We start from the raw sequence: 13,381 nt of genomic DNA, 5'->3' as shown, positions 1-13,381 counted from the left end.
TGCATGCCAGCCTTCAATGACTGATGTACCATGACACCCAGGTCTCGTTGCACCTCCCCTTTTGCTAATCTGTCACCATTCAGATAATAGTCTCTCTGTTTTTACCACCAAAGTGGATAACCTCACATTTATCCACATTATACTTCATCTGCCATGCATTTGCCCACTCACCTAACCTATCCAAGCCACTCTGCAGCCTCATAGCATCCTCCTCGCAGCTCACACTGCCACCCAACTTACTGTCATCTGCAAATTTGGAGATACTACATTTAATCACCTCGTCTAAATCATTAATGTACAATGTAAACAGCTGGAGCCCCAGCACAGAACTTTGCGGTACCCCACTAGTCACTGCCTGCCATTCTGAAAAGGACCCATTTACTCCTACTCTTTGCCTCCTGTCTGACAACCAGTTCTCAATCCACGTCAGCACACTACCCCCAATCCCATGTGCTTTAACTTTGCACATTAATCACTTGTGTGGAACCTTGTCGAAAGCCTTCTGAAAGTCCAAATACACCACATCAACTGGTTCTCCCTTGTCCACTCGAAACATCCTCAAAAAATTCCAGAAGATTTGTCAAGCATATGATTTCCTTTTCACAAATCCATGCTGACTTGGACCTATCATGTTATCTCTTTCCAAATGCGCTGCTGTGACATCCTTAATAATTGATTCCATCATTTTACCCACTACCGATGTCAGGCTGACTGGTCTATAATTCCGTTTTCTCTCTCTCTCTCTCTCTCTCTCTCCTTTTTAAAAAGTGGGGTTACATTGGCTACCCTCCACTCCATAGGAATTGATCCAGAGTCTATGGAATGTTGGAAAATGACTGTCAATGCATCCGCTATTTCCAAGGCCACCTCCTTAAGTACTCTGGGATGCAGACCATCAGGCCCTGGGGATTTATCGGCCTTCAATCCCATCAATTTCCCCAACACAATTTCCCGACTAATAAGGATATCCGGAAGGTTGTTTGTCCTCCTTGGTGAATACCGAACCAAAGTACTTGTTCAATTGGTCTGCCATTTCTTTGTTCCCCGTTATGACTTCCCCTGATTCTGACTGCAGGGGACCTATATTTGTCTTTATTAACCTTTTTCTCTTTACTTATCTATAGAAGCTTTTGCAGTCCGTTTTAATGTTCCCTGTAAGCTTCCTCTCGTACTCTATATTTTCCCTGCCCTAATCAAACCCTTTGTTCTCCCCTGCTGAGTGCTAAATTTCTCCTAGTCCCTGGGTTCGCTGCTATTTCTGGCCAATTTGTATGCCACTTCCTTGGCTTTAATACTATCCCTGATTTCCCTTGATAGCCACGGTTGAGCCACCTTCCCTTTTTTATTTTTACGCCAGACAGGGATGTACAATTGTTGTAGTTCTGCCATTGTCCATCCACTGTCAACCCCTTTAGTATCATTCGCCAATCTATCCTAGCCACTTCATGCCTCATACCTTCAAAGTTACCCTTCTTTAAGTTCTGGACCATGGTCTCTGAATTAACTGTTTCATTCTCCATCCGAATGTAGAATTCCACCATATTATGGTCACTCTTCCCCAAGAGGCCTCGCACAATGAGATTGCTAATTAATCCTCTCTCATTACACAACACCCAGTCTAAGATGGCCTCCCCCCTAGTTGGTTTCTCGACATATTGGTATAGAAAACCATCCCTTATGCACTCCTGGAAATCCTCCTCCACCGTATTGCTTCCAGTTTGGTTAGCCCAATCTATATGCATATTAAAGTCACCCATGATAACTGCTGCACCTTTATTGCATGCACCCCTAATTTCCCGTTTGATGCCCTCCCCAACATCACTACTACTGTTTGGAGGTCTGTACACAATTCCCACTAACGTTTTTTGCCCTTTGGTGTTCTACAGCTCTACCCATATAGATTCCACATCATCCAAGCTAATGTCCTTCCTAACTATTGCATTAATCTCCTCTTTAACCAGCAGTGCTACCCCACCTCCTTTTCCTTTTATTCTATCCTTCCTGAATGTTGAATACCCTTGGATGTTGAGTTCCCAGCCCTGATCATCCTGGAATCCCAATCACATCATGTCTGTTAACATCTATTTGCACAGTTAATTCATCCACCTTATTATGGATACTCCTTGCATTAAGACACAAAGCCTCAGGCTTGTTTTTTTAACAGCCTTTGTCCTTTTAGAATTATGATGTAGTGTGGCCCTTTTTGTTTCTTGCCTTTGTTTACTCGGCCTTCCACTCTTGCTTTTTACCTTTCTACCATCTGTTTCTGACTCCATATTACTTCGCCCTGTCTCGCTGCATAGGTTCCCATCCCCCTGCCATATTAGTTTAAACACTCCCGAACTGCATTAGGAAATGTTACCCCCAGGACATTAGTTCCAGTCCTGCCCAAGTGCAGACCGTCCCTTTTGTACAGGTCCCACTTCCCCCAGAACTGGTTCCAATGTCCCAGGAATTTGAATCCCTCCCTCTTGCACCACTGCTCAAGCCACGTATTTATTCTAACTATCCTGCTCCCTCTATTCTGATTAGCACGTGGCACTGGTAGCAATCCAGAGATTACTACCTTTGAGGTCCTACTTTTTAATTTAACTCCTAGCTCCCTAAATTCAACTTGTAGGACCTCTTCCCACTTCTTACCTATATCGTTGGTACCTACATGTACCACGACAACTGGCTGTTCACCCTCCCTCTCCAGAATGCTCTGCAGCCGCTCCGAGACAACCTTGACCCTTGCACCAGGGAGGCAACATACCATCCTGGAGTCTCAGTTGCGGACGCAGAAACTCCTATCTATTCCCCTTACAATAGAGTCACCTATCACTATAGCTCTCCCACTCTTTTTCCCGCCCTTCTGTGCAGCAGAGCCATCCATGGTGCCATGAACCTGGCTGCTGGTGCCTTCCCCTGGTAAGTCATCGCCCCCAACAGTATCCAAAACGGTATATCTATTTTGGAGGGAGATGAATGCAGGGGACTTCTGCACTACCTTCCTGCTCTTGCCTTGTCTCTTGGTCACCCATTCACTATCTGTCCTAACCCTTAACTGCAGTGTGACCAACTCATTAAATGTGCTATCTACAACATTCTCAGCATCGCGCATGCTCCAGAGTGAGTCCATCCGCAGCTCCAGTGCCATCATGCGGTCTGTCAGGAGCTGCAGCTGGACACACTTCCCGCACACATAGTAGTCAGGGACACTAGTGTCCCTGACTTCCCACATACATAGCACAGGAAAAGCATGACATGGGTCCGAGCTCTCCTGCCATGACTTAACCCTTAGCTTCATTTACTTACTAAAATTTACTTAAACCTCAGATTGTGCCCCCTTGTTGCTGATTCACCAACCAGTGGGAACAGTAGTTCCCTTTTCCCTCAAAATCTTTTAGAATTTTGAAAACCTCTGTTTGAACCCCCTTTAACCTTCTCTGTTCCAAGGAAAAAGCCCCAATTCTATGAACCTTTCTTAATAACTCTCACTTCTCATTCCTGGTACAATTCTACTGAATCTCGATTGCCCTCTGTATATCGATCTATGACCCTTCCTCTAATAGTGGCCTGTGATGATTTCGCCTCTAGTTCTCCACTTGCTGCCTCCCCTGAGAGCACTGGTTAAGCTGTTGCCAGCCTGCCCCGATGGCTCAACCAATAGTTGTGTGGTTATATCCCAACCCACATTTCCAATTTTCTCTCCTCTTCTGAAGGCACAGGCTCTTGCTGGGGATCAGATGTCGGAAACCAAGCGATATACGTCAGCGATTGACCATGGGTGCACCACAGCTCTTTTCTGTCCTCACAAGATGTCCAGCAGAAGTCAGGAGCGCCAACCCTGACCGATTACCCCCACACCCTGAGCCCAGCGACACTAAGTTGATTGTAGCAACCAGCTTGCTTCCCATGGCAGACTGGAATTTAATATTCTCACTCATGACTGGGATATGATTCCACAGGTGCCAATCACCCATCGCTATCTCAACCAAGTGGGCATTCTTCCTGTGAGCACTGTCAGTCAGCTGTTTGCTCACAGGGTGAATTAAAGCCACACCTCGTACTGTCCTCACCGAATAGCCACAGTGATCAGGATCAATGTTCCCCCCTGCAATCCAGAGGCAACAAGGGCTACATTACTGGGGGAGTTTCCACACAAGAACTTTTGGGAGCTTTTAAAGAGAAAAGGTGAAGGCTATGGGGAGTGAACAGCAGAGTGGGATTAGACTGGGTGGGATATTAAAGGGTTTGGGGAGTGAGCAGGAGAGTAGAATTAGACTGGATGGGATATTAATGGGTATGGGGGGAGAGTGGGATTAGACTGGGTGGGATATTAAAGGGTATGGGGAGTGAGCGGTAGAATAGACTTGGATTGGGTGGGATATTAAAGGGTTTGGGGAGTGAGTGGATTGAACTGGATGTGATATTAATGGATATGGGACGTGAGCGGGAGAGTGGGATTAGACTGGGTGGGATATTAAAGGGTTTGGGGAGTGAGCAGGAGAGTGGAATTAGACTGGGTGGGATATTAAAGGGTACAGGGAGTGAGTGGGGGTGGGGGGAAGCCTTTCGGGTGTGGGCTTGGACTGGGTGGGATAAGGGGCCGCCCATTTAAAACACAGATGAGGAGACATTTCTTAGAGGGTTGTAAATCTGGAATTCGCTGCCTCAGAGAGCTGTGGAAGCTGGGTCATTGAATAAATTTAAAACAGAAATAGACAGTTTCTTAAACGATAAGGGAATAAGGGGTTATGGGGAGCGGGTGGGGAAGTGGAGTTGAGTCCATGATCAGATCAGCCATGATCTATTGAATAGCGGAGCAGGCTCGAGGAGCTGTATGGCCTACTCCTGTTCCTATTTCTTATGTTCTTGTAAAGGGTATGGGGAGTGAGCGAGAGAGTGGATTTTGACTGGGTGGCTCATTTGGGGTAAACACTAGCACACACTCGATGACCTGTTTCTACACCATAATTTTCTTCTATATACATTATATTTATTATAAATATTTGTAAATCGAATTGTGACAGCTGCATTAGTATCGAGGGAAATTGTATTTTGTCGTATTTTGCAGTTCTTGGTGGGAATGAAAGGCAAAGATGAAGCCATGGCCATTGGAGGACACTGGTCTCCCTCACTGGATGGACCGAACCCCGAGACCGACCCATCGATATTGATTAGGACTGCTATCCGCTGTTGTAAGGCCCTGACAAGCATTGATTTGAGTGGTTGCACCCAGTGGTAAGTAATAACCCAACAACAGGGCAGAACCTTTCTATAAACATTGAGATTGTGTTTTTTGTTAAATATATATGATTTGAGTCTTAACATTTTGAGCCATTATTTTCTTGCTTAGCAGCCAGCCACATTCCAGGTAAAATACACAGCGTCCTTCTGCTAGTTCTACACTTATGGCACCTGTTATGTGGCATTGCATGCCTCATATAGCGTGAGATGTCATTTTCTAACAATGACATTGGAGAGATGCTTTAAGTACTTTAGATTCATTGTTTTGAATATGTATTTAATAGACCTGTTTAAACACTGTAAATCTGTATTAATATTTTACGTCAGTGTGTTATGGTTGTATATGTTATATGCCTTGAAGAAAAGTCGTGCGTGGAGAGGATGTCGTCACTGGGATGAATCTTAGAACGTTCAATTGATTATAGAATCGTTTTCCGTCTTTTTATGTAAATAAATTCTAAGTGATGCCATGCAAGCTCTTCTGAATTGTACAGCCGGTGTCATTTAACTGCAAGGCATTAAAGCAGTGCTTTCATATAGAATTAAAAGAACATGGCCCGAGGTCAGATTTTCTTTTTGCTCTCATTGCAGCCGTCTGTTCAGATAAACTTGTTGCTGTCCAATCTGTAGTAAAATAACACGGCTTCCCGCTCTTATAACCGAACAGTGCGACTCATTTATCCACCTGACTGGATGCGACCTCCCCGTTGCAGTTAAGTGACATTGAGCTGGGTATATGACAGATTTCTCTAGCTTGATGTCCTGCGAGTCATTTAGGGTCTATGTGATGTCTGATAGAATTTTCCTTTCCAATACACTTCTTCCCTTGCAACAGGTACCGTTTTGCAGAGATCCGTTACCATCGCCCTGAGGAGCACCACAAGGGGCGGACGGTTCCAGCCCATGTGGAGACCGTGGTTATATTTCTGCCGGATGTTTGGCATTGCCTTCCCACCCGCTCAGAGTGGGAAGCTCTCTCCCGTGGATACAAGCAGCAGCTGGTTGAGAAGCTCCAGGCTGAACACAAGGAGGCTGATGGAGAACAGGCACTGAACGCTAATCCTTTTCCATTTCCGCTTCTCATAGGCACAGGGACACAACCACAAAAAAAAGTGCACCACATACACACAGATCACGTAACGTGCTCTTTTTATGAGCATTGCATACATTCGAAAAGACATAGTTGCAAAACTACAGTAACTGGTAATATAGCTCCCAGCTTAGAGTCATGGCAGGCTACCTTTCATCAATTCTTAATCGCTCTCATCTGCTCTTGAAATTTCCTCAAAAAAAGAAACAAAATTAGTACAATTGAAACTTAATTTTCTTTTCTCAAATGGTAATTGCTTGTGTTACAAATTGGCTTCTTCATACCCCAAAGACAAAACCAAATTGCTGCTGGAAGCTTGTCACCAGTTGTTGAGTTGGGCAGGTGGTGTTAGCTGTTTACAGAAATTTCTACTACTTTCCAAATTTTCCATATCCCCTTTCTCCTGCTTTCTTTTAACTCTAGTATGTTACTCTTACCTACACAACATTGGGTATACACAAACCCATTCAAAGTATTTGATTTGCAGGTCAGTTGGTTGAGCCACAGGTTCGTGCAGTGTGGGGTGTGTGGAGCAGACACTTTGATAGAGAACATGTTTGGGGGGCTTGTACCTATTGAGAGGGGATGAGAACACACACTGTGTGGCCGACAGAGACCAGCAGTGTCTGCAGCCCTCGAGTCCTTTTGTTTGATGTCATTGATCACCTTTTTGTGTTCCACAGATCTGGCTTTGATTGGCTGATGAGTGGCATGTGATCAGTTAAAGAGAGTGTGTGTGTGTTTATGTAGCAGTGAACTGTTCTGTTCAGTCACATTAAGGAGGAGTCATTCTGAGGGGCAGTTGTGACCTTTGCTACTTGCACGGATCAGCAACTTTTGTTTCAAAAAATGAGTGAATACGTTCTCCAGACCTGTGCAAATGTTGCTGATTATTCCTGTTAACTTTTTTAATTGAACAGGAAGAGGAAGAGAAGGATGACGGGGAGAGTAAAGAAATCTCTACTCCTACGCACTGGTCGAAGCTCGATCCAAAGACAATGAAAGTAAGTAATTGGTTTTACTTACAATGATGGCAAAACCTCTTCAAATCCTTCAAACGTTAGCTGACCAATGTCTTGGTGTGTAAATGTGCCACTCAATGTAGCACTGAGCTGTACAAACCGACACGGTGCCAGCTTCAGTCCAGATTGTAGCGAAGGTGGAGGGAGAGCGACAGTTAGTCTCAGTGCCTCAGTGACTGGGCCTGAAAAGTCTCCTGTGTTTAGACATAGGTGAGGACAGGATAGGGATCCACTGTCATACATAGTCAACTTGCCTGCTCTTCTTGAGTCACAAAGGGTGAGTGGGTCCCTGGGCTAAGTAAAAGATGACTGCCAACAACTATGAACCCTTTACCCAGTATAGTTCAGTGTCTTCAGCAAAGGAGGGGAGAACTTGCAAAATTATAGTCTTCCAAACTGAAAGCCCTGTGAAATTTCTCCTTGATCAATCTAACATTCCAATTTGTGTGTTATTTATGTAATTATTCATTACTGGGTATTTCCACACACAGCTTTGTTAACCTTTGCACTCTTGAAGGTGAGAGATGAGTGCTGGGAGATGGAATGCTTCCTACTTTTAGGCAGTGTTAGCAATGGCCATTCCCACATCTGGCAGAGTACACACGGCTGCACTAGGATTAAATAGTACATTTCCTTCATGCCGCTAAGAGACTATCAATTTTGTGCTCTGAAGAAACATATATGCACATGCATGCACGCGCACACTTACGCCCATACGTTCATTCATGTAAATCCACACTCTGGATTGTAGGTAGCCAATAATCATCACAAAGGGTGAGCCAAGTAAAGGATAACTGCCAACAACTGTCTTCAGCAAAGGAGGGGAGAACTTGCAAAATTATAGTCTTCTAAACTGAAAGCATATAACTCCTCCCCCTCAGCTACTCCTTCCAGTGAGCAGCAAAAAGCTAGCCCATTCAGGCTTCGATTGATCCCATCTAACACTAGATGTAATTGGCTTCTTTGCCTCTCCCCTGCCCATGCCTGCAAAGTTGGCTTCATAACTTTTCTCTTCTGAACTCTCAGGCCCCATTCCCTGGGTTATGCCGAATTGGCCTCCACTCCTTGGACAGGATAGAGAGAGAGGGAAAAAATTGAGCCAGCAAACACACTCCTCATCAATATCCTGTGACCCCTGTTGGAAAGTGTGTGGGTGAGAAGAGTGCTAGGCGAGTGGTTGGAGGGCACCCAGCACCCATTGAACCCTAGCATGAATCACTTCCTTCAGGGGAGGAACGATTGCAGGCACTGTACCCAATTGAAGCAAAACTCCTCTTTCACAGGTAAATGATCTTCGAAAAGAATTGGAAAGTAGGAGTCAAAGCTCAAAGGGGTTGAAATCCCAGCTGATAGCTCGGCTGACAAAACAGCTGAAAACTGAGGCAGAGAAAGAAGAGCAGAAGGAATCGGAGAAATCAGAAAGAGAGGATGACGAGGAGGAGGATAAAAGATCCGAAGATGATAAAGAGGTAGGACGAGCAAATCCTCTTTACTTAGTTTTGTCCTGAGAGTGACACTGGTGCATTGGGAGTTGTGTGTTGTGGGAAATTAAAGTGTAAGGAGAGTGAGATTAGACTGGGTGGGATATTAATAATAAATACTAACTTTTATTTATATAGCGCCTTTAAAGTAGTAAAATGTCCTAAGGTGCTTCACAGAAGTGTTAACAAGACAAAACAGATAAATTTGACACCGAGCCACAAAAGAAGAAATTAAGGCAGATGACCAAAAGCTTGGTTGAAGAGGAGCGTCTTCAAGGAGAAAAGACAGGTAGAGAGGCGGAGAGGTTTAGGGACGGAGTTCCAGAGCTTAGGGCCCAAACAGCTGAAGGCACGGCCACCGTTGGTTTAGCAGTTATAATGAGGGATGTTCAAGAGGGCAGAATTTGAGGAGCGCCGACATCTTGGGTTGTGAGGATGAAAAAGATTACAGAGTTAGGGAAGGGCAAGGCCATGGAGTGATTTGCAAAGAAGGATGAGAATTTTGAAATTGAGATGTTGTTTAACCGGGAGCCAATGTCGGTCAGAAAACACAGGGGTGATGGTTATCATGACTTGGTGTAAGTTCGGACACGGGCTGCTGAGTTTTGGATGACCTCAAGTTTACGTAATGTAGAATGTGGGAGGCCAGCTAGGAGTGAGTTGGAGTAGTCAAGTCTAGAGGTAACAAAGGTATGAATGAGGGTTTCAGTAGTCAAGTCTAGAGGTAACAAAGGTGTGAATGAGGGTTTCAGCAGCAGTGGAGCTGGGGCAGAGGCGGGCAATGTTACGCAGGTGGAAAAAGGCGTTTTTAGTTATGCCATGGATATGTGGCTGGTAATTCATTTCAGGGTCAAATATGACACCTAGTTTGTGAACAGTCTTGTTTACTCTCGGATTGATGCGAGGGAGAGGGATGGAGTCAGTGGTTAGGAACACCGTTTGTGCTGGGATCCAAAGATAATGGCTTCGATCTTCCCAATATTTAATTAGAGAAAATTGCTGCTCATCCAGTACTGGATGTCGGACAAGTAATCTGATAATTTAAATACCAAGCAGGGGTCGAGAGAAGTGGTGTCGTCAGCGTACATGTGGAAACTGACTCCGTGTTTTCGGATGATATCACCAAGGGGCAGCATATAGATGAGAAATAAGAGGGGGCTAAGGACAGATCCTTGGGAGACACCAGAGGTAACGATGCGGGAGTGGGAAGAGAAGCCGTTGCAGGAGATTTCTTCGCTACGGTTAGATAGATAAGAATGGAGCCAGGCGAGTGCAGTCCCACCGATGGTGGAGAGGCGTTGGAGGAGAATGGTGTGGTCAACCTTGTCAAAGGCTGCAAACAGGTCCAGAAGAATGAGGAGGGATAGTTTACCTTTGTCACACTCACAAAGGGTATTGAGGGTGAGCGGGAGGGTGAGATTAGACTTTTGTGGGATATTAAATGGTAAGGGTAGTGAGAAGGAGAGTGTAATGAGACTGGGTGGGATATTAACGATTATGGGGAGTGAACAAGAGAGCAGGATTAGACTGGGTGGGATATTAAAGGGTATGGGGAGTGAGGGCAAAATGGGATTAGACTAGATGGGATATTAACGGGTATAGGGAGTAAAAGGGAGAGTGAGATGAGACTGGGTGGGGTGTTAAAGGGTATGGGGAGTGAGCAGGAGAGTGGGTGGGATTTTAAAGAGTATGGGGAGTGAACAAGAGAGCGGGATTAGACTGGGTGGGATATTAAAGGGTATGGGGAGTGAGCAGGAGAGCGGAATTAGACTGGGTGGGATATTAAAGGTTATGGGGAGTGAACGAGAGTAGGATTAGACTGGGTGGGCTATTAAAGGGTATGGGGAATGAGCAGCTGAGTGGGATATTAAATGATAAGGGGAGTGAGAAGGAGAATGGGTGGGATATTAAAGGGTATGGGGAGTCATTGCGAGGGTGGGATTAGACTGGGTGGGATATTAATGGTTCTGGGGAATGAGCAAGAGAATGGGATTAGATTGGGTGGGATATTAAAGGGTATGCGGTGTCAGTGCGAGGGTGGGATTAGACTGGGTGGGATATTAAAGGGTATGGGGAGTGAGCAAGAGAGCGGGGTTATAGTGGTTGGGATATTAACGGGTACGGGGAGTGAACGGGAGAGTGGGATGAGACTGGGTGGGATATTAAAGGGTATGGGGAGGAGAGTGGGTGCGATATTAAAGGGGGTGGAGTGAGCAAGAGAGTAGGATTAAACTGGGTGGGATATTAAGGTGTAGTATAATGTGGGAAGTACTGTGCGAAAATGTGAGGTTACCCACTTTGGTAGGAAGAATAAAAAGGAAGATTATTATTTAAATGGAGAGCAACTACAAAATGCTGCGGTAGAGGGATCTGGGGGTCCTTGTGCATGAAACACAAAGTTAGTATGCAGGTACAGCAAGTAATTAGGAAGGCAAATGCAATGTTGGCCTCTATTGTAAGGGGGATGGAGTATAAAAGTTGGTCTCCTTATTTAAGGAGGGATATACTTACATTGGAGAAAGTTCACTCGGTTAATTCCTGAGATGAAGGGGTTGTCTTATGAAGGCAGGTTGGGCCTATACTCATTAGTGTTTAGAAGAAAGAGAGGTGATCTTATTGAAACGTAAAAGATTCTGAGGGGGCTCGACAGGGTAGATGCAGACAAGATGTTTCCCCTCTTGGGGGAATCTAGAACTACGGGGCATAGTTTCAGAATAAGGGGTTGCCCATTTAAAACTGAGATGAGGAGGAATTTCTTCTGAGTGTCATGAATCCTAGGAATTCTCTGCCCCAGGGAGCTGTGGAAGCTGGATCATTGAATATATTTACAGTAGTGACAGATTTTTGAACGATAGGGGAGTTGAGGGTTATGGGGAGCGGGCAGGAAAGTGGAGTTGAGGCCAAGATCTTATTGAATGGCGGAGCAGGCTCGGGGGGCCAAATGGCCTCCTCCTGCTCCTATTTCTAATGTTCTTTAAGGGTATGGGGAGTGAGTGGGAGGGTGGGCTTCGGATAGGTCACGAAAATATTGGCACATGCTTGATTGTCTGAATGGTGCTTTTCTGTGCAGGAACAAGGCTCGAGGGGCCAAATGGCCTACTCTCTGCTCTTATTCTGTGATGTAGTTTTTAAACTGAACTTTGAAGATTGTTCTATATTTTTGAAGCTGCTGACGGTATTTTTGAAATCTAAATTTTTCCTGTCCTTTCAGGAGGAGGAGAGAAAACACCAGGAAGAAGTGGATCGTCAGCGACGTGAAAGACACTACGTACTACCTGATGAGTCTTCTATCATCGTTCATCCTAACTGGACTGCCAAAGGTGGAAAGTTTGACTGTAGCGTCATGTCTCTTAGTGTGCTCCTAGATTATCGATTGGAAGATAATAAAGAGCATTCTTTTGAAGTAAGTGCCTGTGTTTTCTAAAAAAAATAAAGTAGTCTTCCTAGTTACCCCACTCTCCTGAGGGCTCTGAGCTGTTGGAGTTCTTCATCTCCTCTCATGAAGGCTCTGACCCATTTTGGGATTCCTCTCGCATACTCTCCGCCCACACCCATGCTGGGGTAGGTTTAATGGGTGCCGATATCCAATGGGATCTTCCTGAAGAACCCATTGTTTGTGTGTGTGTCAGCAGGCTTTCCAATTACAGCCAAGCCCACACCGGTCCTCTCGCAGTGTCCACATATGTGGTCCATCCAGCAGTAGTCTCTGGATAGTAATCAGGAGTTGGAACTCGGGCTGACGCCATCATCCCCGCCTCAGGGGAAGGTCACTGGGGCCAATTTTAGCACTTATATTGTGATTCTTTCTGCTAATGTAATGAGTTTCTCCATGGCATTGTTTTCCTCCAGGTCTCTCTGTTTGCTGAACTCTTCAATGAAATGCTACAAAGGGACTTTGGTTATCGAATATACAAAGCACTGGTCACTCTCCCAGATAAAGAAGATAAAAAAGAAAAAGACAAGAAAGACCGAAAAGAAGAAAAAAAAGAGAATGAGAAAAAGGAGAAAAAAGAAGAAAAAGATGAAGAGAGCAATGAGCCAAAGACCAAAAGGAGAAAATCCGGAGATGAAAAAGATAAGAAAGAAGAGAGGGATGGACGTAAGGTACTGTGTAACACAGGCTATGTGTTGTAAATGGGATCAATTCAATGAATACAGCGGCATGCTTCTGTTACCCAGGGTATGATTTCAGTTCGTTAGCCAGCATTGTAATATTTAAACCACCAGGACGTGTGTGCAGCACAGGAACTATCCAGAGTGGTAGGGGTAGGATTGAGGATTGGAACAGGATCGGCTATGCTCCTCTGGCCACATAGCTTGCTGATATTCAAAATTGAGACTCAGATATGGAAAATGAGCATGTAGGTGAGATACCCAAGGGTTGCCTGTCCTCTGTAATGAGATAACCGAGGGCACAGTGCCTGTGTACGTAAGATACCCGAGGGCACAGTGCCTATGTACGTGAGATACCCGAGGGCTCAGTGCCTGTGTACATGAGATACCCGAGGGCACAGTGCCTGTGTACGTGAGATACCCGAGGGCTCAGTGCCTGTGTA

At 45.1% G+C, this 13,381-nt stretch overlaps 1 protein-coding gene across 1 annotated transcript in view; it reads left to right on the top strand.

Moving 5' to 3' along the window:
* The window catches only part of ccar1 (cell division cycle and apoptosis regulator 1), a 122,905-nt gene that overhangs the window by 72,784 nt on the left and 36,740 nt on the right, over positions 1–13,381 (top strand). The window contains exons 11-16 of the mRNA XM_070873895.1: positions 5,060–5,226; positions 6,068–6,278; positions 7,243–7,326; positions 8,628–8,813; positions 12,037–12,228; positions 12,675–12,929. Of these exons, the coding sequence (XP_070729996.1) occupies positions 5,060–5,226; positions 6,068–6,278; positions 7,243–7,326; positions 8,628–8,813; positions 12,037–12,228; positions 12,675–12,929 (1,095 nt within the window). The remainder of the gene's footprint in view (positions 1–5,059; positions 5,227–6,067; positions 6,279–7,242; positions 7,327–8,627; positions 8,814–12,036; positions 12,229–12,674; positions 12,930–13,381) is intronic.

Source organism: Pristiophorus japonicus, chromosome 3 (assembly GCF_044704955.1).
Source record: "Pristiophorus japonicus isolate sPriJap1 chromosome 3, sPriJap1.hap1, whole genome shotgun sequence".
In the NCBI taxonomy this organism is placed as follows: Eukaryota; Metazoa; Chordata; class Chondrichthyes; family Pristiophoridae; genus Pristiophorus; species Pristiophorus japonicus.
Note: the sequence above shows the minus strand (reverse complement) of the source record. Positions and strands in the feature narration are given on the sequence as shown.